Source organism: Tyto alba, unplaced genomic scaffold (genome assembly GCF_018691265.1).
Source record: "Tyto alba isolate M040663 unplaced genomic scaffold, T.alba_DEE_v4.0 Super-Scaffold_27, whole genome shotgun sequence".
NCBI lineage: Eukaryota > Metazoa > Chordata > Aves > Strigiformes > Tytonidae > Tyto > Tyto alba.
The window spans coordinates 9,764,342-9,788,002 of record NW_024881301.1 but is presented as its reverse complement, the minus strand read 5'-3'; the positions used below and the strand labels follow the sequence as shown (position 1 = coordinate 9,788,002).

The window sequence follows — 23,661 nt, the reverse complement described above, 5'->3', positions numbered from 1 at the left end:
GGCTCAGATGATGCACTCAGGTACTCCAAAATGAACTAGTCAGTTTTTAACAGTGATGCAAATTTCTGACACCAAAATTTAAAAAAGCAACATACTGCAGGGGAAAGAATAAAGCTATACAGAGAGCTCTACCATGCTTCTGCAGAATCAAATGTTTAAAAAAAAAAAAAAACAACCACAAACCAAACAGATGGAAATGTAGTAATGTAAAAGAAATAGTCCTTTAATGCTTAAGCTAGCAAAAGGTTGGTTTTGAATGTTAACGCCAAAGGGATACCTACACACATACATCAGTTGTCAAAGTACCTTGAACCTCTGCTCCTTAAAGTTTCTAAGAAGCCATCTATGCTTAAAAATGTTAAGGATTTTTATTCCTTTGGAATTTATCAGAAACAGGTGTTTCATACATTTATTTTTCCTCTACACAATGGATGCTTAACAGCAAGGAGAGTCAGGGAGTCAGTATCTACTGCTAAGATAATTATCTAGTTCTTCTAGGAAAATCAAATTAATGGTGCTTTCTATGTCCTGTTTCTATACTTGCAGTAAGAATCTATCCTTTAGAGAATCAGGTTTCATAAATTTTATTAAGTATAAAAATACATAAGCTTACAGCATATTAAGTAAACTGTACAGAAGATACAGTAGCAGAGAGGGAAATGTGTCCATACAAAAGCCAAAAACAAAGTTACAAACAATTCATACTACTGAGATGTGCAGTGGTAGATTCTGAGAGGTGCCTGTGAAAGGTGCCAGCAGTAGATTCTGATTAAGACTTTACATTCTGGTTAAAAAGAAACAAAATCAAAACAAGAGCAGTAATTTTGTTCTGGTGTCTGTTGTCTAAATTTAAAAATCATATCCCAGAACACAAAAAATAACTGACTACCTGACTTCAAATATCACACAGGAACCATTTTCAAGAAGCACTGAAAAATTATGTACATTTGAAAATGTGAATACTTATTACCCAGTAAACATTGGCTGATGTTAATCTATGTTATATTATGACATAAAAATCCCCACAGTATTTTACAAAACCTAGATCAAAGCCTGAGCTGGTTCAAAAGTCAGTTTAGTTTAACTGACATACAGACCAATAGTTCAGCCCAATAACCAAAGCATGTTGCCAGCATTACAAATGTGACCTTTTTATTGCTTAAATTACTTTAATTTCAGAATATAACATTTGCCAGTACATGAAGAAGGGTGGTTGTGACCTTGATTCTTTAACCCGTTACCATTGGGTTAGTATTAGTCCTTGGAAGTGACATTTATTTTGCTTTCATTTACTTAGTCAACTGACTGCTCCACATGGCAAAGAACCTGCAGATACCAACAAACACAAGAACAGTCAGCTATAGAAGCAGACAAACAGTACTGGGCATCCAAGAGAGCATAGCCCCTAAATAAGCATATTTTAAAAAAACCATGATTATTCTGTCTGGGTTACAGTTTTGCTTAATTAGAAGACTATTGCTCCAGATAACAAAAATATTAGAAAGATGATGACTAGGCTGTTACAGAAAAAGAGTTCGTAAAGGTAAAATGAAAGAGGACAACGGAAGAAAGGAGAACTACTACTCACCTGTCAGAAAACTTATAGCCATCAAATTAAACTTAGAGTACAACGAAAGAACATAAAGTTAGAAGCTTAAATAATGCCATCATAATATCCAAATCAAAGTTCTCATACCCGAGCCTGAAGATTCATGCATCAGACAACTGAGTTTTATAAATGCTCTGCAAAAATAGCCCAGATTTAAAGACAATTCAGTTTTTATTTGCAGCCTCTGTTCAGATGGTCCAACTCAAGTTTAGTTGTATATCCTAAGGATCTGCAATTTATTCAAATATTGTGTCTAATTACAGAATTAAGGGGCAACTTCATTTAGCTATTGGCTGCTAAGAACTTTTGAACAGACTGCAAAGTTTTTTTTTATCATTGCATATTTGAATCAGTTATATTTACTACTGAACTCTTAAAAACACTCAAATACTTCAATACTTTTATTAGGAAATACCATCATAAACTAAATATCCAAGACATAAATGGTCTTTTTTTCTCTTTTCTTAAACACAAAGGTATATACAGAGTATGTAAGAAGATACTACTTCCACATAGCACTGAAGAAAGAAGTACACATTCATGAGGTGGGGTTACATTTTCTTCAATGCATTTGAACGGGAGCTCCCCATACACAAATTTTACTGCTAATTTACTGAGGAAGAAAAATCAAATAGAATCTGTCCTACTGGTCTAACAAGAATACAGACTCATTTTAGATCATTTTACTGTATCCAACATTAGCCAAATCTACAACTGATTAACTACTGTTAAGCTGGGATGTGACAACTATATTGCCATGATTCATATGTCTAAGTCCTACTTAGAGCTATTGCTGGTATGCATATTCAGGCAGCATAGTGAAGTTTCATCTGGGACTGTGAGCAGTTATATAGACAGAACTTTGTCTACCTTTCTTTCTCTAGACTATTTACAAGACGACTGTATAACTACTACTGATTTTTTCAGAGTTTTTTTGTAATAAAAAAGAAAATTCTTACTGATGTAAGAGGGGTCTCTGGGCAGTTTCATGGATAACTGAACAAGCAGCAGCCTGAAAGACATTTACATTTGATCTTCCTACTAAAAGACTTGGGGAAAGATGTGCTCTGTCACGCATCTGCACTAAATACACACGTAAATTACAAAATACACAAACTACTCTCCAGAAAGGAAAGCATAACTTTTCTCAGTTAGCAGTCTTACATGTTTAAAAACCCACTAGTTATTTTTAAGTAGCAGTATTTCAAGTTGTCCATACCCTCTACATTTGTGCTGTCACTGTGGTTCCATCTTTAATTCCACTCTGGCTCGTTACTTTAACAGGTTAACTGAACTCTTGTCTTACTAATGTTTCTAGAGGAGCACAAATGATTTGATTATAAAGAAAAAAATGAAATCGAGTTGTTCCACGGCTGTCTTGTCACAGATGTTTGGAATCATGTATAATACATTGCAAGGAGTATGTGTAAGCAAAGCCTTTAAGAAAATGCAAATATATTGTTTAATTCTTTAATATATTTGTGTCAATAAAACAAAGGAAGTTCATAAACATTTCCTTGCACTTAAAACCAGTTTCACTGCTAAACGCAGGAAGTACCCATCCTTTTAGATGGCACCATACCAGAGCTTCAGAATAGCAAAATTTTCATCTTCACTTTTCTGGTAATTACAGACTTTCAGCCTTCTTTTTATAACTATCTAGAATTCTGCTTAAGACTGACAATAGATCTTCAGACATGAATTCTTCATAGTCTCTGTCAATTTTCACATTCTGTTCATCAAGATATTTCTAGAAAAAAATTACAGAAAGTTTATTAGAACTATCATGCTCTCTCTTGTACTCACTCTGCTAAAGCATGTTAAGCAATCATTGCACAGGTTAAGTGATTTCAGTTAAATGCTTCTCTGAAAGACATCTACCAGAAGCACATTAAACCTGATGGGGTGTTACTGCTGAAATTTAATGATCAATTCTGATTATTTATACCAAAGGTTTTGTCCAAAAAATGTATTTAACTATAATACAGTCAGTGCAGCATCCTTAAATAATTAATACATCGGAAAGAGTAAGTTCTAATTTCCATGTGTTTAACTGCAGTTGCAAATGTCCTTAGAAAGATTTAATTCTGAATATAAAATTTTAGCTTACTTCTATTGATACAACATGAGTAGCAATCACTTCTAAAAGACGATTCAAGTTATCACCAGCTTTCCTGCTTTCTTCTGTTGTTGTCTGCATAACAACTTGGTATCTAAAAAAGACACCCAAAGTCATGTCTTTAGTTACAAAATTTGACATGTAAAAGAATCACATCACCAAGTCTGATGTATTGTCATGTTTAGCCATAATTTTTTCTGTTAGTATTAACTTGAACCAAGTTAGATTTGTATGTTAATACTCAATTTAGAAGAAGGATGTGCTAACCAGTAAGAAACAAAATACCTTAAGAGTCAGAATAGTCTTTACAGACTTCTGGCTGTAAAAATTTAGTTGTCATGTAAGTTTGGAAACAAACTAAATTTCTTTACTACAACCATACATATATATGAAAAAAAATTACCTGGAAAACAGGCGTTCTGATACAGCAGACAAATTTTCTAGCAAAATATTAAATGTCGAGGAAAAACATCTTTCAATTGCAATTTTGTAAAATTAATATACTGAGATGGATAGCCGCTCACCAAAGAATTTTGTTAGGATTCAAGAAAACGTCTTTATCCTCAAAACACATACAAACCGAAATAAATGACACAAACAAAGTATGGGCCTTACTGTCTTTGAAGATCATGTAATTCATTTGTGGCTTCACTGAGGCCTTCATTGACACCACTCTCAAGTAATTGTTTATGCTTTTCTAACAATTCCAGTTCATTTGCACATTTTTGCTCTTCTTCTTCTGCCTCCTATAAACGTAAGGAAAGAAGGAAAAATAAAAGTAAATTGCATAACTCAGGAAGTAATTAGGTTTTTTCTCCTTTAAATTACCTGATTACATCCTGATACTCAAATTCAGAATTCACACAAGTAACTCCAAACTCAGAACTTAAAAACCCCAAGGACATCCCCCCAAACAAAGTTTCAGGTATTTTCTGTATCATCTTCCACCCAAACCCAGCCTAATCTTCCCTTTATTTCTCTAACTGTATTTCAATGTCTGTTTTGCAATGGTTTTCCCTTAGAAGTTCATCTCAAGAAGTGTTATCGACCTAATTTAAGTATCTTAGAAATGGAACATCATGAACTATTTCTAGGTTAAAAAAACAAAATCACATTTGACTGAGAAAATTGCTTTTCCCTTTTGTGTCTGAAAGATGAGTACAAAATGTAAGTAATCATCTCCAAAGAGAATGACAGTGTTGACACTATACTTAGCACAATAGCAGACTAAATTCTACCATCAACTAAACATACAATTCTGGTAAACTACAGAAACACCATCCTTCAAAAATAATTTTAATACTGAAGTCTTATGGACAGCATCTTCAAAATTACATGAGGAATTACATGACTGTCTTTTTATAAACTATCCAGCTGCAACTGAGTATTTTATGAGCTCCCTTTGAGAAAAAAGCATATGCAACAGCATAGATCAAACAGCATAGGAGTTTTTGGAAGCAATAAACTAAATTAATTGCCTTCGGCCACCTAAGCAGGTATTCACATTGAAATAACCCAGTTTCACAGTTACAGCACAGAAGTTTGGATTTGTAAGAGCAGATATGTTAAACACTAGCTTAATTCAAAGAGCATTTTTTGCCTGGGCACCCCAGCCCCAGCAAAGCCATGCTGTTAGAGAAACTGGGACATACTGAAGCAGCTGCTTAGTCGTTAACTGAGAGGGCTATGTTTTGTTGCTAAATTAGAAGTGACCAAAAGGATAGGGACTGCTCCCCCACTGGGAAAGAAAAACAAAGCAAGCAACAATTTTATATCATTAAAACATTCAATATCCTTTTAGTTAAAAACTAAAGAAAACATTATTTCATGTGATTAAACATGTTTCCTAAAGCCTGTAAGTATATTTATTATATAAAAACTGAATAGACAAGGCATATTCTGTTAATGCTAAAATCTCCATCAAGCACATGCTTTAAGACATCCTGAGGTCTGGAGATGATTGCCATTGGTTTTACTGCTGGATGTAGTAGCTTATGATTTACAGGGTCTGCCAAATTATGATGCCAAATTCTCTTACAAGAAAGTGAAAGCTGATTCGCTTAAGGCAGCACTCAAATATTTCTGAAAAGAAAGACAGAATCCTGCAAGAGGAGTAGGAAGAGGCAAGGGCAGAGGTCCAACCAAACTAAAGTACAAACCAAAAAATTAATTATAAATACAGAGATTAGGGATAAGGATATCATTAAGGATAAATTGTCACCAGCCTATAAGAAGTTCTACCTTAAGCTTTTGATGGTAAAGATCATCCAGCTTTTCAGCTTCTTCTTTCAGTGTTTTCACACTGCTTTTCTTGTCCACTACCATTACATTCACCTAGAATGAAAACACGACCAAGGAAATAGAATTCAAAAAGAATTCCAACATATAAATCCATGCTGTCACAAACAACACATGATAGCCCAGAAATATTTAAACTGGGCCAGGCTGGGATGGCATTAATTTTCTTCATAGCAGCCTTTATGGTTCTTTGGTTTGGATAGGTGGCTAAACCAGTGTTGGTAACACACCAATGTTTCGGCTGTTGCTGCATAGCGCTTGCACTGCATCAAGGCTTCTGCTCCCTCCCAGGGCCCCTCAGTGAGTAGGGTAGGGGCAGGCAAGAGGTTAGGAAGGCGCATAGCCAGGACAGCTAACCACAATTGGCCAGAAGGATATTCTGTACCATATACTGTCATGCTCAGCTATAAAAGCTGAGGTAGGGGAAGAAGAAGGGGGAAATTTAACATTCTCCTCCTAATCCATTCTCAGCCCAGTGTTGTCAGTGATGGTAAGCCACACAACAGACTGGAATCGGCAACTTATTAAAAACAAGTCTTTCCAATGTTTATTGTCAAATATATGTAAGCTGCATAATCTTCAATGCAGGAAATACACATTTCAACCAATGGTAGGAGACCCTAATTCTCAAACAACTTTTAGGTTACATCATAATTAAAGCAATCTTCTCACAGCTTCTCCCCCACCTGCCAAAAACCCCAACAAAACCAACCCAGACAAAAAAACAGCCCATGAAACTACACTTCAACCCTGCAAAAGATCAAATGATACCAGCAGATATTATAGTATCTTAGTCCTAATCTTCATTAGCCAACACACCTGTTCCAAAGTATCTTCCAATGTCATTTTCCGCTGAGTAACTTTCCTAATTTCTTCCTCAGTCTGGTTTATGATCTCCATAAGGGGAGCCTGTAATACACATACAAGAAGATCTGGCTAACGCAATTTGTTACTTTGAACTAACCCCAGTACACCTATCCCCTCTCCTGTTTTTTATTTAAGCTGGTGTACCCTCCAATACAAAATTTCCTTTCTATACTATAATGTAGATACAGCAATGAATCACACAAGGTTTTCAGTGAAGTTTCACAGAGAGGTTGAGAGACCTATCAACAGTTCCAAAGAAACACATTTTTTTTGTGAGTGGTAACAGAAACGTTCAGTGTTAACTTTACTTACCTTGATCTGAGTTCTGTATTTGACTAGGCAATTTGGTCCTGTCTCAGGATTAAAATGAATCTCAAAGTTGTGGCCTTTGGAATTCTCAGCACTTACTGGAATTAATTTCAGCTTTCGAGCCATTTTGTGATACTCTGCCAGTTGCATTTCGATCTGTTCCAAGGAGAAAAGGGCAAAAATCATAGAAGAAACAAGTGAAAAGCTTTGCAAAAAGTATTCATATAGTACTTCAAACGGGTTTCTCAGTTGCTCTGTACAAACGTGATTCCATGTCACGTCACAGTATGCAAGAGCTGTATGTACAGCAGCCTGCATTGTTTGAATTAAGTGCTGTTTTATGATTCCTTGTTTGCCCTGCAAGGTTTCTCAGTGTGTATGACAGACTGAATGGTTTCACCTGTGGTTTTCCCTACTCATCTGTCATATATTTTTTTGCCTCAAGGTTTTGAGGATTAGTTGATAGGAAAAGACAAACATGCTTGGAAATAATATAAATAACTAAAATAACAATCAGTCATCATGTTGATATGCCCTGTCATTGGTTTTGACAGGAAATGCCACACAGCCACACATCCTAATAACAAACTTTAACTTGAACATACCTCTAGACAAAGCTTATTAAATGCTCTATGTTCTGATTAATGAGTACCATTTATATACAAACACCAAACTATGTATTTTTCCAGTTTTATGTGTTTCATACTTGCACAGTATGAGAAATTTAAGTTTATCAAGTATGTGGTATTAAGCATAACCCTGCCAAATGCAAACCATATTTAAAATTTTTTTTTTTTTTAGTTCTCCATCTAGCAAAGCTGAAATTTAAGTCTCGCCACTTATAGGACCACATCTTTTAATTCTGTTTGAGGGAACTGAATCTGGCCCTTAAAAACTATTAGAACTTCCATATAAAGGACCAATCTGTCCCTAAATGCATGCAGTGATATTTATTCAGAGCACTAATTTTGCATTACTTCCTTGCTGTGAAATCTTAACACAAGCAATTTCAGGCTAATGGTATCAAAGCTCTTGATGCTATAACAGTGAGAGCTGACAGTGGTCATATTCTAGCTAAGTCTCTTATGATTCAGGAAAAAAAAATAAAAGAATGTATCCATTATGCTCAAAACATAAAAGGGGCAAAGAAACATTTTTTTCAGAGACATTATAAGCAAAAGCCATTCTTGTCGCTTTAGCCTGTTAAGACATACCTATGCTGTTATTAGATTATTTAGTAAAGAAGTTAGTATTAGTCCAAGTCCCAAGTTTAAGCTTGCATGACAAAAACCAATAGCCACCTCTCAGTGTAGTAGGGTTTTCACATACCGCCTCTTTATTCCTTGCATATTTTAGCTCTTCATTCCATAGCTGATGTTCTTCTGCTTCCACTTCCTTAGTCAACTTGTTAATGGTTTGCTGCAGCTCATTTCTCTCGTGATTTATTCTCTCAATGTCCGCAACTGAGTACTTTTGGTTATCAAAGATGTGCTGGAGACGGGCATTCTCCTGCTTCATTGCTTCTACTTCCATTTCTAAGTTCACAAAGCATTTGTGAAAAGGATGTAAAATACCAGCTGATATAGTTAAACCTAATCTATCTATATTTTTATGAATAAATAGTATCTGTATTTCATTAGTTTACAAACAGCTATCAGCCAAAAAATCTCTGTACTAGCAATCCATTTTGGAAAGTTTATTTGTAGCATCAACAGACATTAAGTATTTCAACTCTGTCCTTAAGCTAAGGATTACAATTATTTTAAACCTATTTCTAGCTTCACTATCCCATTTGTGACCAAGGCCTTCTTACCTGCTGTCTCAACTTCCTCATTAACACCTTCCATTTTTTGATCAAGGATGGCTATATGAGATTCTAGATTAGTCAAATAAGCCTGGTATTTCTGGACATCTGCTTGAAGAGATGATTTCAGATTTCTTAGTGATACTCTACGATCCTAGTAAATGGATGGAAAAAGCAACCACTATTATGTTAATCTAAAATAATGATCTGGCCTTCCAGGCAATATAATAATTGGTTAACTTCAATAGTATAAGAGTAAAGAATTTTAATAAATTTTTATCTTTGTGACAGCTGAATCCAGTTAAGCATCCTTAAAATAAAAGCAAAAAAGGCTGAAAACGCTGTTTGTACATTAATTCTTGAATTTCAGCTTTTAGTCTTTGATTTGCATTAGACATTGCATTAAGAAAGTTCTTACTACAGGTAATTCACAATTTAAGTATAATAATACACAAAGGGCAGATTAAGGGCAAAGAAAGTTGGGAATACAAGCAGCGCATTTTGCACAGTAGGCAGGAATCTTAATTTGAAAGCTACACAGCAAATAAACCATTTTTAAACTCATGATATATTAAAAGCAGAGTCCATCTTTTCAAACAAAGTATTTTCCCTAAAATATATTGTTACCACTGAATCCCACGCTCTTGTCTCCTAAGAAGTTATCATACCAACACTTTTGGAACAGATAATGTTGAAGCTCAAAAAAAAAAAAACCAGTTCAATTATTTTAATAATATTTCAGCCAATGCAAGGTCTCATTACTGGAAAATACTTGCACAATACCAAACAAATAGTGATTGAAGACTCCACAGTAAGTGCCTTGTATTATAGTGGTGTAGTTTGCAATAACCTGGCCTAATTAAAAATCTCATATAGTACTGAAAATAATTTTTGATTTGCTGTACTGAAACATTAGTATCATTTAATAATGACAATGGTTAATAGCAGAAAATTCAACTCTACCATATAAACAAGCATAGCTACAATTTACTAACCGGCTCAGTTTCCTTTTCTTTTTCTAGTCTGGCAATCTCTTCATGAAGTCTTTTGTTGTCAGCTGCTAAACTTTCTATCTGGAATTCATCTATATTAAATAAATCCTCTGGGGAAAAAAAAATGAGGGGGATGGTTACAAATTAATCTCACTCAATATCATCACCTAATCTGATTATCTGTATTTTAGCTTCAGCACAGTAAATACCCATTTATCTAGACAATTATTTTAAACTAAAAAAAAAACAAACCCCAAAAAAACAAAGACAAACACCCAAACAAACAAAAAAACCAACCAAAACCAAACAAGAAAGCAATCAGTAAAACCCATCAAAAAAACCTTTCATTACAAAGCAAATAGGCAAAAAACTCTAAACAAACAAGAAAAAAAAGCTTTTCAGTCCTCATGTCATAAAGAGAGTTCAAAAATCACTCCTGTGTGGTCAGTTTCCAAACTCTCACACTACAGCCCACATTATAGATTAGTGTTTGTTAGATAAGATTTCATCTGTTTCAGCTTCGCAAGGTAAGTCCAATTTGTATACTTCTTTCTCATCCACACACTTCATCGCCTCTTGAGACATCTTTTCTCCTACTTCCCCTCAGTCTTTGCCAAACAGTGGCATGATTACTTTTTCCTACTAGGATCTAATAACATTCTGGTAACTTAGGTTTTCTCCCCAACTGATGGCTCCAGCTTACAACAGAAGTGTCCTTAGTCTGGCTTTTCACAGGAGGCCACAGAAAGTGAGAACTATTTTTCCTCTTTGTTCTCATACTCTGTTTTTATTTCTGTAGGTGATTGTTGTGGTTTGAACCCAGCTGGCAGCCAGACACCACACAGCCGCTCCCCCACCCTCCGCCACCTGGGAATGGGGGAGAAAATTGGAGGGGTAACGGGAGACTCACAGGTTGAGATAAAAGCAGTTTAATAATGGTAATAAAACAGTGACAATAATAGAAAGTATAAACAGGCAATGCACAATGCAATTGGTCACCACTCGCTGACCAATACCCAGCCTGTTCCCAGCTGGCGATCCCGAAATATCAAGATCCAGCAAATGCAATCCCAGAAGCAAGAGCGAGCCCCTTCCCAACCACCTCTCCTCTATACACTGAGCATGACATTACATGATATGGAATATTTCATTGGCCAATTTGGGTCCAGTCTCTGGCCATGCTCCCTGTGCACAGGCAAGGGCACGAGGAGTTGGAGAGTCCTTGGAATTTCAGCAACAGTTGAAAACAGTGTTATCAGCGTTCTTCTCATAGCAAACCCCACACTGAATCCAAACCACAGCACTATTCTCACTACTGAGAAGAACCATTACCTCTATTCCAGCTCAAACCAGGGCAGTGATGAATGAGTCAAAAAATATTAATCATTTTCCATCTCCCTGAAGACAAACACAGGTACTGTTGAATCATATATGGGAACCTTCACAAGAGTTTGGAACACTTGCAGACTGTTTTCAGAGTGTTTAGAAGCTGACCTTTCTTACTTATTAGATGTGCATCCTCTGGTAATATTTTTCTTTTTTTAATTGTTAACTTTGTCAGACAGAAACAAGAATCATCTGCATAGATGGAATTTGCATCTGAAGAACAGCATACAGCTTTTCTGCCACAAAGCCATGGAGGACAATAGGGTTACACAGGTACAGCTGACAGCAGACCATGACCTGTCTGTCTGTACCAGTGACAATGCATAAAAAGAAGAGAATTAAGTCAAAGTAACTGAGCAGTACCTGGGAATTTCTGGTTCCCTTACCACAGATTACTTTCACTTATAAACTGAGCAAAACTGATGCTAAGAGAAGAGAAACCAGTAACAATTAAACACTTCATTAAAACATGAAAACTTACTTAATTTTGACTGTACTTCTGCATCCAATTCTTCAAAAGTATCTCTCCCTTTCATGAAGAGCTCATAACACTTCACAGAGTAGTCCATGAAAAGCTGAAAACAGTTTACAAAGTTTTCATTTCAATGATTCAAAGGGCTGTAATATATCTAGATAGTCTAAATCTACTCAACCAATGGAATTAATCAGACACCAAAAATATCTTTAACTGGTTTGATTGCACTTCTGTAAAAATCAACTTTTCCTCTCTTCAAATGGTAGAATGTCGACGGATTATATCTAGGCAGAAGGAGGCATCTAGAATTCACATTGAGAAAGGCTTAGAAATACTTGGTATGTTTTTCTAGGATACCTAACAAGGTTAGTAAATACAATATTTAAGAATTTATTATCTTAAAGCATATGATCCTCTCAAGCTAGTTTATGGAAACTGTAGGTCTGTTTAACAGACCTCCACAAGAAGTAGGACCTCTACACTTCAGAGATGCAGATGTCAGAAGTGATCTAAAGAAAGTTTACCCAAAAAGAGTTTACTGGAGACTTTAAATTACAGATCTTTCAGAAGAATACAGCAGTATTGTAAATTCTGTTTCAACATATATGCGTATGTATCAGTGTATAAGCACACATTTAGTTTAAAAGCACTTTTACTTGTCAACTGTCAGGTTTGTAACCTTTAGTCCAAAACTCTGATTGAATTCAATTTTTGCTATTTTCTAATTAAATGTTCTGGCATATCATACAACCCCTTCCAAACATTTGCTTTGAGTTAACACTAAGTTAAATCTGAATAGTAATAATAATCTGTGATAAATTAGAAAGAAAGCAAGGTGCTGGATTTAACTGACTGAATTACACTGTCACCTTGTTTTGTGGCTTGGAAATTAAACATTACAACCAATTTTTAGATGGTGAACTGAGTAGGTATCAGCAGAAGCCACCACATTTATACTTAAGTCACTGTTTACACTGTACTGCTGTTAACCTTAGAAGACTCAATTACTGAAGAGAAATACACCTGAGACCCTGCTAAGACAGTAAACAAACAGCATGACTCCCCTTCTCTGAAAAAGAGAGCAGAAACAGTAGCAACTCAGAGAATAAGTAATTTCAATTTAATACCCAGTCTTCACCAATGACTGGCCATGATGCCTGCTCAGGAAACTAGTTGATCAGGCTTTTTCTACGATGCTACTATACTTCCTAGAGAACTCTGAATATAAAACTGAACAGAATATATAAATACAGTTAAAATTGTTGTCACATATTTAAATTGTGTTCTTACATCATAAGGCAAGATTCAGTTGAACAATTCTGATAAATTATTTCATGTAGTACCTTATTATGTACAATTCCATCATCTGTCTCGCCTCCCCAGCTCTGTCCATCATCAAACGATGGTGCATTTTCCCTCATGGCAGCATACAACTGAAAGGCACAGGTATAATTTCATGTTTATGCTAAGAAGCAAAGTAACATTGGATTAGGATTTCAGCAAGCAGGGTGTAATGTTGCTGCTTCAGAATGTGACCAATCACATCACGGTAATGAGCCTGTGTTTAGTTGGTGAAAAGCACAGATGAAGAGGCATTAACTGGACATTCAACACTGCTAAATTATCTTGCTAAACCAAATGTGTCTTTTCAGCATAAAGGATGGGACTTTCATGTGTGCCCAATTCAGCAATGATGACCTTCTGTCACAGATTCCAAATTTTGCTCAGACCTGACCTAGCAGCAGACTTATCACTTAAAACACAAACCAAAAAACCAAAAACAAACAAAAAAACAACAAAAAAACACCAAACCCCCACCCAAACACAAATCCCCTCACTCTGTACAACAATCACAGGACACTCAAATAATGGCTATGGAAAATTCCATCCTTAGACTTCAAATTTAATAGAAGATGGTAGATGTTACAAGAAAATCTGCACTGAAGATTCATGATTATATCAATTAACTTTTCACTTTTTTATGTATGTATGCTGTCATTCTTCCCTCCTCTCATACACAAGTTTATCCAGTGCACACAGTTAAAAAAAAAAATATAATCACAATATTAAAAACTCAGTTTAAAAGTTACTAGAAGTAAGGCTAAGGGCTAGTTCCCAGATGGCAGGTAAGAACACCTACCTTTTTATTTACATAAATGTCAAACAAAGATTATTAGAAAGCATTTAAGAGATCTGTATTGAAACTGACATTTAATCCCGAAAAGTGGAAATATTTGGCTTAAAGAAGACAAATGCTACCTTGACACAATCAATTAACCAAACCAAAGCTGTCACAATCTGAGGCCAGGTGTGTGGTGCTCCCACTGTGTACATGGAGCTTTTTGACAAAGGAAAAGGGTACCTACAAAACAAAAGAAAATACATTTTTAAAGCTGTGGCAAACAGAGATGAAAACAAAATATCACATTTTTACATGTAGATCAAGGCATAGAATGCAGAGCAGATTCAATTGTACTTTACACTGTACATCAAAGGGAGATAGGCTGAGTTCTTACAGCACTACTTTATTCACTTATGGGTTTCTCATTTTGTGATTCATAGAATATATCAAGTGGGAAGGGACCAATAAGGATCGAGTCCAGTTCCTTGCTCCTCACAGGACTATCTAGAACTAAACCATATGACTAAGAGCATTGTCCAGATGCTCCTTGAACTCTGACATGCTTGGTGGGGCAGCCACTTCCCTGGAGAGCCTGTTCCAGGGACTGACCAACTTCTCAGTAAAGAACCTTCTCCTAATGTCCAATCAGAATTTCCCCTGACACAGTTTCATTCCATTTCCTCATGTCCTATTACTGGTTACCAGAGAGATCAGCACCTTCCCCTCCGTGGTCCCCCTTGTGGAAGTTGTAGACTGTGATGAGGTCACATCAGCCTTGTCTTCTCCAAGCTGAACAAACCTAGTGACCTCAGACAATCCTCACAAGTCTTGCCCTTGAGGCCTTTCACCATGTTGGTTGGCCTCCTCTGGACACACACTAATAGTTCGATGTCCTCCTTATATTGAGGCGCTCAAAACTGCGCACAGCACTCAAGGTGAGGCTGCACCAGTGCAGTGTAGAATGGGACAATCTCCTTGCTCATTTGTCTAGCTATTGCAGAAAATATTGAAGAAAATTACTTTCTTTGCATATGCAAAGACTATTAACAATTAAGGTCTCATACAAAAAAGTGTAAAGTATTCTTTCATAAAGATCTTAACCCCTTCCTATTCAATTTAATATGTTGCTTTGGACTTGGTAGCAGCCAGATGTCTTTCTCTTTCTGAAGCTACTATGGGAGGAGAGATGGGCACTGCAGTACTAAGGAAAAAAGAGTGGGTGCCCTGTGAGCATGAGGTGATTCATGCTGAGACAAAGACCTCAAAGGAAAGGCAACAAACACAAAAGAGGGAGTAGTAGTCCAGTGGCTGAGGTTTAGGCTTCCAAATTTGTTGTACAAGCCTGAAAGATGTCCTAACATATGAAAAACTGATACACGGGAGTCCTGTTCTTAGAGGGCAAGATTCTTGCTACATGGGTCAAATACAGTTTGAAAACAGAAAAGCAGCTGACAATCAGCTTAATGTCATGCAATTAAAGAAAAGAATTTCAGAACAGCTGCATATTACAGTATTAATATTACCTATAAATACAGGACACAAAGGCTATATTGATAGTTACAGATATTCTCTCAAAAACTTCTACAGATCAAGGAACACAGAAGTGCTGATTTTATTCCATCTTTAGACTGACAGCTGCCTAAATTTATTTTAGGAACAAGAAGCTACCGATAAACTGACACTTCTAAATAAGCACTCATGGACCATTCAGCCCAAGATTTTTTTTTTTTTTTAAACATGAATTATTTATGTCCATTTTCTAACTCTTAAAAGACAACTTAAAATGAGTTCTCAAAATAAGTCTTTTTATCCATGATTACACTCTTGGTGCAGCAGCGTAAAGCTTCTTGAGAGCAACTTCCTTTTCAACATTTCAGCTAGGTCAGCAGTTTCAAAAGTTATAGGTTATAACAAAATTTTATTAAAATATTGCGAAGTGAACAGAACATACTTATACCTACATCTAAGGAGCCCTGATGCTTTGACATCATTATGGGCACAAATCTACAGAAGTAAAATATACTTCACTTTTTTCTTTTTTTTTAATGAGATTGAACATTCAAAATTATCGACAGGCAGAGGATTTTCTTCCTTGGAAAGTATTGGTGCGTTAATGATTCCAAGCACTTACTGAATAAGATTAGAAATGAAACACCCAACTACTTAGCGGTTTTCTTTTTTTTTTTTTTTTTTTTTTCCTCCACCTCAGCAGTAATTTTTGTTATTTCCACCCCATACTTTGAAAGGGGAATGAAAAATTACAGGAAAAAGTATTTTTATCTAAATGAACTTGATCCAACATTCTGAAAATGTTTTTTAGTTCTTGGATTTTAACAGAATGAACCAGAAGAGTCTGTAAAAAAAAAATTTGCGTCTGTCTTTCAAAGTTTAATACACATAAAGATAATTAATTAGATTTTACATGACAAAGCAAGCTTCCAAGAGCCTATAGCTCTGCAAACTCAAGTCTAAAATGTATAGTAGAGTTTGATAATGAGTAAAAAACTTAAAGCTAAACAAAATTGAAACAAAAGTCACACAATTGAAGTTTCAGAGTCTCGTCTGAAGAAAAAAGCCTATCCATTCCTCCAAGCTATCACGCAGAATTCTTAGCTTTTAAATTTCTAGCAGAATCATTTCTATTTAGCACAACAGACTAACAATAATGATCTTACCCAAGCTCTTTAAAAACTCTGGGAATTTCCTCTTCAAATTTTGAGTCAGGCAGTTCGTAAGTAGGGCAGAGAAATCCATAGATAAAAGTGAAGATTTTTAAGAAGTCCTTAACCGATGGAGACTGTAGTGATTTCATGGAAACATTATGGGCATAACCATTTTCAGCAAGAAACTGAGAAAAAGAAACATGTTATGTTAGTCACTAAATAAAATCTAAAGTCGAAGCCATGAAAAATAAATATTTTGATTAGTATTTTTTATACCCAATTTAGAATAAGTTTATACCTATTTTAGAATAAGTTAATAAGTTACCTCACAAAGCTGCTTGATACACTGTTGGATAAATGCCTTGTCATGAAGTGGCCTGGGATCCTTGATCTTTTCTGTACCGAACACACCATACTGGCTGTTGCGTGAGCCTCCAGCCCCACTAGTTCTAAGAACAAAAAATGAACATAGTTCTTGTGAGTATACATATAAAAAAACCCCTCTTAATGTTTAAGTCACTACAGTTGCTACCTTTATATTTCGTTTCCATGTGTTATGCAAAGGGATGCCTGAAGATTTCTCTTTATTTAGGATAACTGGAAAACATAAACCTGGAAGCCATGATGCACACATACAACAGAGGGATTACTGTATCCTAAATGAATATTTTCTTAAATTTCTTGATAGAACGTTTTATAGAGCAGAAAAATAACCCAAAGATGAAGAAACAAAATGATGGAGGTGATTGAAAATAAAGACTAAAATATTTAAGGTATATTTAAAAGGAATAGATCCCTGCAACAGCGGGGTCCTATGAAAGAAGGCAGCTTCAAGACATCAGAACACAGCAAGCTGTGAATTTAGCTGAAAGATTATAGAATTTTTGAAAGTTTGCATCTTAGAGAGAAGAAACTCAGGCAGAGTGTACTCGAGATATTGTTCTTCCTTAAACAGATCTTAAGGTCTGCAGCACACATTATTCCCAAAAGGAAGAACAGCTCTCAGATCAACTCCTTCTCCAAAGAATTATTATTTAGTGATCAAAGAGTGGAGGAAGGCAGACCTTCAGGTCTGCTGGCCTCAGATCCATTATTTCCTATAACGAAAATCTGTCAAGAGAGAAAAATTACAAAATTATGTAGGGCTGTTACTGCCTTTTTTTTTTTTTTTTACAGTACAGAGATCTAAAACTATCAGTACCTCTTCCCAAAAAAGCTGACTTTTCTGTCCAAAGTTCCAGATGTAGGTTTGCTCATGCTCAGCTTCCCAAATGTACCTCTGTCCTTCCTGAGGGATAGGGAGAAGGATTCAAGTTACTATTTCTATCGTTTCATTTTTTGCTCATGTAAGAAAACTATAAATACATGCATATAAGCCTAGGAATCTTCAGCATAACAGCATCTTAGAAAAGTCAACTAATTTTCATGCATTATTTGTCCATTATCAAAACTACTTCTGCAAGAAGATTTGTAAGTATACATTTTATACACACCTGTACCTAGCCACCTGGGTATGTAAGAAATGTGTAAGAAAAAGTATTACAATTTGAAATGTGTCAAGGGTATACAAGTAGATTAATATTTGTTTGCAGAACTGCAGCACTTGTGTAAATATCCCTGGCTGCAAGGAGCCTCCTTCTCCCTGCTCCCATTCTTTTTTTCAGTTGCTACTCACACAAATACGCTACAGTGAACCTCTTCAGAGTTAGGTTTATGTACCTATTCTTAGCAAGATGATCAGCAATACTTACATCTGAGGTGTTTGAAGACCCATCTTGTTGTTGTCCTGCACTCTCAGTGCCATCATAGATTGCCGGCTACTGCTTCCGGCAGTACTTGAGCTTCGTCTCATTGTGATTGAACTGTAAATCACAATCTGCTGGTATTGGAAAATCCAGGATCTAAGAGTATTTGCTTTTGTAACCACCACAATGACTTTCCAAAGGGTCAGAATAATCAAGTAGGAGCGTACTTTGGACTAACCAGCCCGACAGAGTTTCCAGAAATATCAGGTTCTCTTAAAAAAAAAAAATTGCATGTCAAACTCCAGAACTACATAGCAGCAGCCACAGAATTTCAAATTAGCTATTTAATTGATGAAAGTGCCAGTGCTTGTTCCAAACCTACTATTTTGCTTTTACTTATATCTAGTTGTTTCTAACCTGCAGGTTCCATATGCAGAACAGCTTAAGAAGTCTCTCAGTGCAATCAGCTGGGAGAAAGGGCACACTAACATGACTACTGTTTGTAGCACTTCAGCCATTCATCTATTCCTTAGCCACTAATACTGAGCCTGGCTATTGATTCTGCAAATGATCTCACAGTAACATACCACAATAATTGGAAAACTTATTCTGAGATAATATTATTGCTATTTTCAGACAACACACACAAAATATAAATCAAACTAGAAGTACTGAACTGTCCCCACAGAGGTATTAAGTGGGATTTTGAGGTAAATAGAATTAACTCTGCAAAAAATGCCAACTTTTGCTCTCCACATAGGATCTATTTTATCTGTGGGGTGAGCTCAACTGACTGAATTCTAGCTAATAAATAATCCTCATTACAAACATTACCAAAACAACATTATCAATATAAACTGCGTTTCACATTCTAGTTCCACTTCTCAAAAACCACGACCGAGTTTAGCTTAGGGCCACTTCATAGGGCAGATTATCCATCACCTCATTTTTTTCTGGGGAAGAAGCTGCATTCTTCTGTTATTTTACCAGGGATCCACCACAGACACAGTAAATTGTTTTCCTAAACGTGCCAAACGACTAGCCTAAGAGCAGAGTTTACTAGAATCAACACGCCAGCAATAAAAATACAGGGGCGCGGCAGACCTGGGTGCAACTCCCCCCACTTACACTAGCAGCGTGTTTAAACCGTACCTAAGGGTACCAGTGGCGTTTGCACGCCAACAGCCCCCCCGCACCCCCCCCCCATCTCCGCCGGGCCCAGCCCCCTCACAGAACCGGCGCTCCCCCGGTGCGCGGCCGAGGGCTCCCGCGGGACCGAGCCTGCCGCCCACCTCACAGACGTCAGCCCAGCCCCTCGGCGGGGAAAGGCCGCGCCGCGGAGAGACCCGTCCCATCCGCCCAGCCGTTACCAGTAGCAGCGCCGATGCCTTCCCCTCAATTTCAAATCCGCCCGCCTACTACGTCACGCAGGGCGCCACGGCTCAGAGACGCAGGATAAGGCATGAAGGGAGGCGGGGCGTGTGTCGTCACTTCCGCGTGCCCGGCCGCTCGCCCACAAACCGCCCGATTTCCTCGGGAGCTCTTAGGAGTCGAAGGTTGTGGCCGTACAACAAGATGGCGGCGCCTACAGGGGGCGGGACAGCGGAGGTAAGCGGGTGAGGCGTTCTTGCATTATGGCGAGTCCCGGGGCTTTTCTGCGCCCGCAGCGAAGGACAGGGGCGGAGGGCAGCCCCCTCTCCCTACCCACCCCCGTAACGGCGTGTGAGCCTGCAGTCCCGCGCCTGGGCTTCAGCCGCTGCTCGCCTCCGGCTCCTCGGGGCCTGCTCCTGCCGCCGCGGTGAGAGGGCGCTGCGCCGCCAGGCTGCTCTTCCCGCCCGGCGGCGGCGGGACGGGGCGGCGGGGCTGGGGGCTGGTTCCAGGGGAAACCCCGAGCGTCAGCGGCCTGGGTGCCGGCGGGCAGGGACGCGGGGGCCTGCCCTCGCTCTGCCGCCCCTGTGCTTGTGTTGCTGCTTCCGAGTGCTGCCATGTAAACTCTGGGTCTGTAGAATTACTGTGTCGTAGTGCTGTTTTCTGATTTGTTAAAGGGATCGTCTTAACCTACGCTGAACAAAATTATAAACTTATTTACGAATTGCTTGTTATAAGAGATTGAAATAGGGGTGACACAGAAGGGGAAACAGAATGGGGAAAACAGCTGAAGTCAGAAGTTTCTATCGTGTGACTTGTGTGGGTGTGGAAGTGCCTGCCAGGAGATAGGTGCTACTTTGTTAAACAGTGATAGTTCTGAAAAGTGAATTCTTAAAAAAATTTCCACAGAAGGAGTTTCATCCAGGACCGTGTGTATGATTGCCAGCTGCAGTTTCAGGGAGTTGATTTTTCTTCCTGAAAAGGGGAGCTGTGATGTCTGTGGTACATCGGCTGACAGCGGGGTGGCTCGTGGATCATCTCTCTTTCATCAACCGGTGTGGCTATGAGATCTGTGACTCCTTTGCGTACCCTGGTGGTGTTAGTCTCAATACTTCTGTCACATCTACTGGAGACTGTTGTGCTACTAATACCTTTGCTGCCACCTCCTTGTTGAGAGATGGTTCTATTCCTGGTCCTGGAGATGAAATAGAAACAGAAGGTAAAACAGCAAAAATGACATACATGTTTCGGGAGGAGTTCTTTGACATTTCTAAGCCCCATATAGCTGCAGCTCCCGAGGAGCAGCTGTGGCGGGGGTGCCCTGAGGTGAATCTCACAGAAATAAAGGCTAACAGCAGCAGAGAGGAACACCAAGAAGGAACCAAGAGTGGCATCGGGGATTCTGTTGCCAGTGCTAGGAAGGTATGTTCTCTGTAATACAGTAAAATACAGTAACGCCCTGATAAATAATATACCACTAACATTGTCTTGCATATTTTGGTTTCCTGAGGTTATGTAGGAGAGCAGGAACTTTTCCACAGTAGATTTCAAGATGCACAGAAAATGTAAGCACTCATGAGGATATTCTTGTCCCTTATATCAGTAATGTGCGGGGGGTTGCTCACAGAATCTTCTGATGTAGGTTGTGGTCAGGCACTTGAGCTGAAACTGTGGTGGTTGTCATGATCGTACAGACTAACAAGGAGGGAAGAACAGTAAGAATTTATTTTCAATACGTCAGTTGTTCAGTAGTGTTCTTTATGGACCAAAAAAAGAGTTGCAGGTCTCAACCAACAAATGTAATCATGAAGATGCAGTTAATTTTCTCCTGTTATTGGTAAACTGTATTTGGCAGCTGAAAAAATACCTTCTAGTGTGGGCCTGCAGGAGGAATGAACATCAACTGTGGCATGCCCTAGGTACCTTCAGATTCCGGCGCCATGAGTAACATAAGAGCTTTAAGCCTGTGTACTGTGAGAATGCCTACAGTAGCCTAGGTATTCTGAGATCATGTTTTTGCTTATTGGACTTACAGTTGTGACATAAAAAGAAAGGGATGGAAAATTTCTCCTGCTTTTAAAAGAGTTAATTTGTAATTCAGGTATATTTGATTTCTTTTTTTTTTCATCATGGAATAATATGAATTATTTTCTTCCATTGTTTGCTCATTCTGCAGAAACGTAAAAGGAAATGTGTATTCAACCAAGGTGAACTGGATGCTTTAGAATACCATTCAAAGGTATGTCTGAATAAAAGTATATTTTACAAGTACATGATACCTGACTTTGGCATATATGAACTGCAAGACATGACTGCAAATGAGTTCTGTTCTTGTAGCTTTTCCACTAATAGGAAGGTCGTCTCTCTAGTCCTTTAATGAATAAGTGCATACAGAGAATGTCTTCTATGTAGATATATGTGAAACAAACTAGACATGAGACTGAGACGTTTTGAAGGGCTGGAAGCTGTGTTCACAAAATACCTTTTATTGTTAGGGATAACAGCGTTATATAGTGGTGAGTTGAATATTGATTGAACAGCAAGTGACTGATTTGAAATAAACAGCGTAACCTGTTCTGAAGATCAACTCATCTTTAGTATATCAGGATGCTGTGCTCAAGTTATTCAAAGCTTCTCAGACCAAATGTGCTCCAAGATGTCTCATTCTGCTAATGAGAGATATTTTTTTTCTCTCTAACTTTTTACACTGTTGTACTAAAGCATCATGAATGAATTGGAATTCAAGCCTTTATTTAGGCTCACGTCAGTGATGGACTGGTGTTGCGGATGAAAGTATTAGCACTGTAATGGTTTCAGCAGCAAATCAAGATTTATTAATGACTAGCAGCACTTAATCATTAACCAGTGTAAAGATTTACAACATAATTCAGTAGAGTATGTTATAATTAAAATAGCGACTTAACTGCAAATTTGAAGATGACAAGATTCACACTAACTTACTATACGGTACCTTAAATCAATACATACATGCATGTGTATTCACAAATACAAGACATATAGATACGCAAACAAACAAAAGCATTTGGATCCAGTAGAATAAGTATGTACTCACACTCGTGAAAATAACTGTGTATACCCAAACACATCGATAAGCAAAGAGAGTGGGTGAAAGAGAAGCTAGCTCAAAGTTAAAATTTCCCTCTTCTCGAGTTACGTTAAATACTCACCATGCATCAGCATTCCTCAGTGGGCGATAGTTGAGACTTGACCGGGTTGACTTCACCCTGGCCTCCCGTTGGCTCTGACAGTGGATGACACTTTAAGGTTTTTAGTACTTGAGAGGCGTCCCAGCTCAGGGAAGATGCTGGTCACAGGCCTGCTGCAATCCAGGGGAGCTCAAAGGGTCTCACTTGGGGTTGGAATTTATAGGATCCAAGATAATTGAATTCTGTTAGATACTTTTCACTCCAACCCAGCTTGGATGATGAGGTGTTCTGGTGTTTTGAGCTTGATGGATGTGCAATTCTGTTATTGTATTCCTTCAACCACATCCTGGGTACGGGTATGCCAGGCTGTCAGGAGGTGATGGACTGTTACAACTGCTTCAAAGCGATAGGGGAAACAGGAACCAGGCTCATCAAAGGGGCGTCTTAACGCTCTGGTTCCCTGCTGTTAGTAGTCCTTACCTCCCCGGGTTGGTATATAACCCACGAGGGGGTTGGAATCACACCAAGCACGGAGCAGCAGAGCAAGGAGGGGTGGGGTTGGGTGGGGGGAAGAGTGTATGTGAATTGCACCACCAGAACTGCTGAAGTTACAACTGAATTACACTGAAGCATGTTAGTAAATCCTAGAAGTGTAATCTGTGGATGATGTTTGATGCATTCTTACTGCTTATCTAAATGATGATGTGAACCTGAACTAGGACCTATACTTGCTTTCT

General features: G+C 37.9%; 2 protein-coding genes across 13 annotated transcripts in view; one reads left to right on the top strand and one right to left on the bottom strand.

The window, feature by feature from the left end:
• Positions 1 to 202: 202 nt before the first annotated feature.
• On the bottom strand, positions 203 to 19,800 carry NDC80 (NDC80 kinetochore complex component). 2 transcript variants are annotated; one of them, XM_042797898.1, is made up of 17 exons: positions 19,760 to 19,800; positions 18,396 to 18,661; positions 17,846 to 17,932; positions 16,970 to 17,093; positions 16,657 to 16,829; positions 14,119 to 14,221; positions 13,203 to 13,292; positions 11,866 to 11,959; positions 10,002 to 10,108; positions 9,016 to 9,160; positions 8,532 to 8,737; positions 7,206 to 7,358; positions 6,846 to 6,935; positions 5,970 to 6,062; positions 4,344 to 4,474; positions 3,720 to 3,822; positions 203 to 3,359 (listed from the first exon to the last, which is right to left on the bottom strand). In XM_042797898.1, the coding sequence occupies exons 2-17, from the start codon at positions 18,494 to 18,496 to the stop codon at positions 3,237 to 3,239; spliced, it is 1,923 nt and encodes a 640-aa protein (XP_042653832.1). In that variant the 5' UTR covers positions 18,497 to 18,661; positions 19,760 to 19,800; the 3' UTR covers positions 203 to 3,236. The 2 variants fall into 2 exon arrangements, with proteins under 2 accessions (XP_042653832.1, XP_042653831.1); XM_042797897.1 differs by having other exon boundaries at positions 19,682 to 19,765.
• Positions 19,801 to 19,876: 76 nt separating this feature from the next.
• METTL4 (methyltransferase 4, N6-adenosine) overlaps positions 19,877 to 23,661 on the top strand; it is an 87,930-nt gene continuing 84,145 nt past the window's right edge. For 8 of the 11 annotated variants that reach the window (XM_042797905.1, XM_042797903.1, XM_042797906.1 and 5 more), the window contains exons 1-3: positions 19,877 to 19,997; positions 20,667 to 21,179; positions 21,934 to 21,996. In XM_042797905.1, coding sequence (XP_042653839.1) covers positions 20,751 to 21,179; positions 21,934 to 21,996 — 492 coding nt within the window. In that variant the 5' untranslated portion in view covers positions 19,877 to 19,997; positions 20,667 to 20,750. The remainder of the gene's footprint in view (positions 19,998 to 20,666; positions 21,180 to 21,933; positions 21,997 to 23,661) is intronic. The other 3 variants (XR_006165776.1, XR_006165775.1, XR_006165777.1) reach the window with 1 other exon arrangement.

Excerpts from the sequence above, each read along its gene's own strand:
- NDC80 (XM_042797898.1), bottom strand. The coding sequence starts at position 18,496 with ATGAGACGAAGCTCAAGTACTGCCGGAAGCAGTAGCCGGCAATCTATG. Across the intron at positions 10,109-11,865 it reads AGAAGTACAGTCAAAATTAA|AGGATTTATTTAATATAGAT; the intron begins GTAAGTTTTCAT and ends TTTTTTCCCCAG. Across the intron at positions 3,360-3,719 it reads CTCATGTTGTATCAATAGAA|AAATATCTTGATGAACAGAA; the intron begins GTAAGCTAAAAT and ends ATTTTTTTCTAG.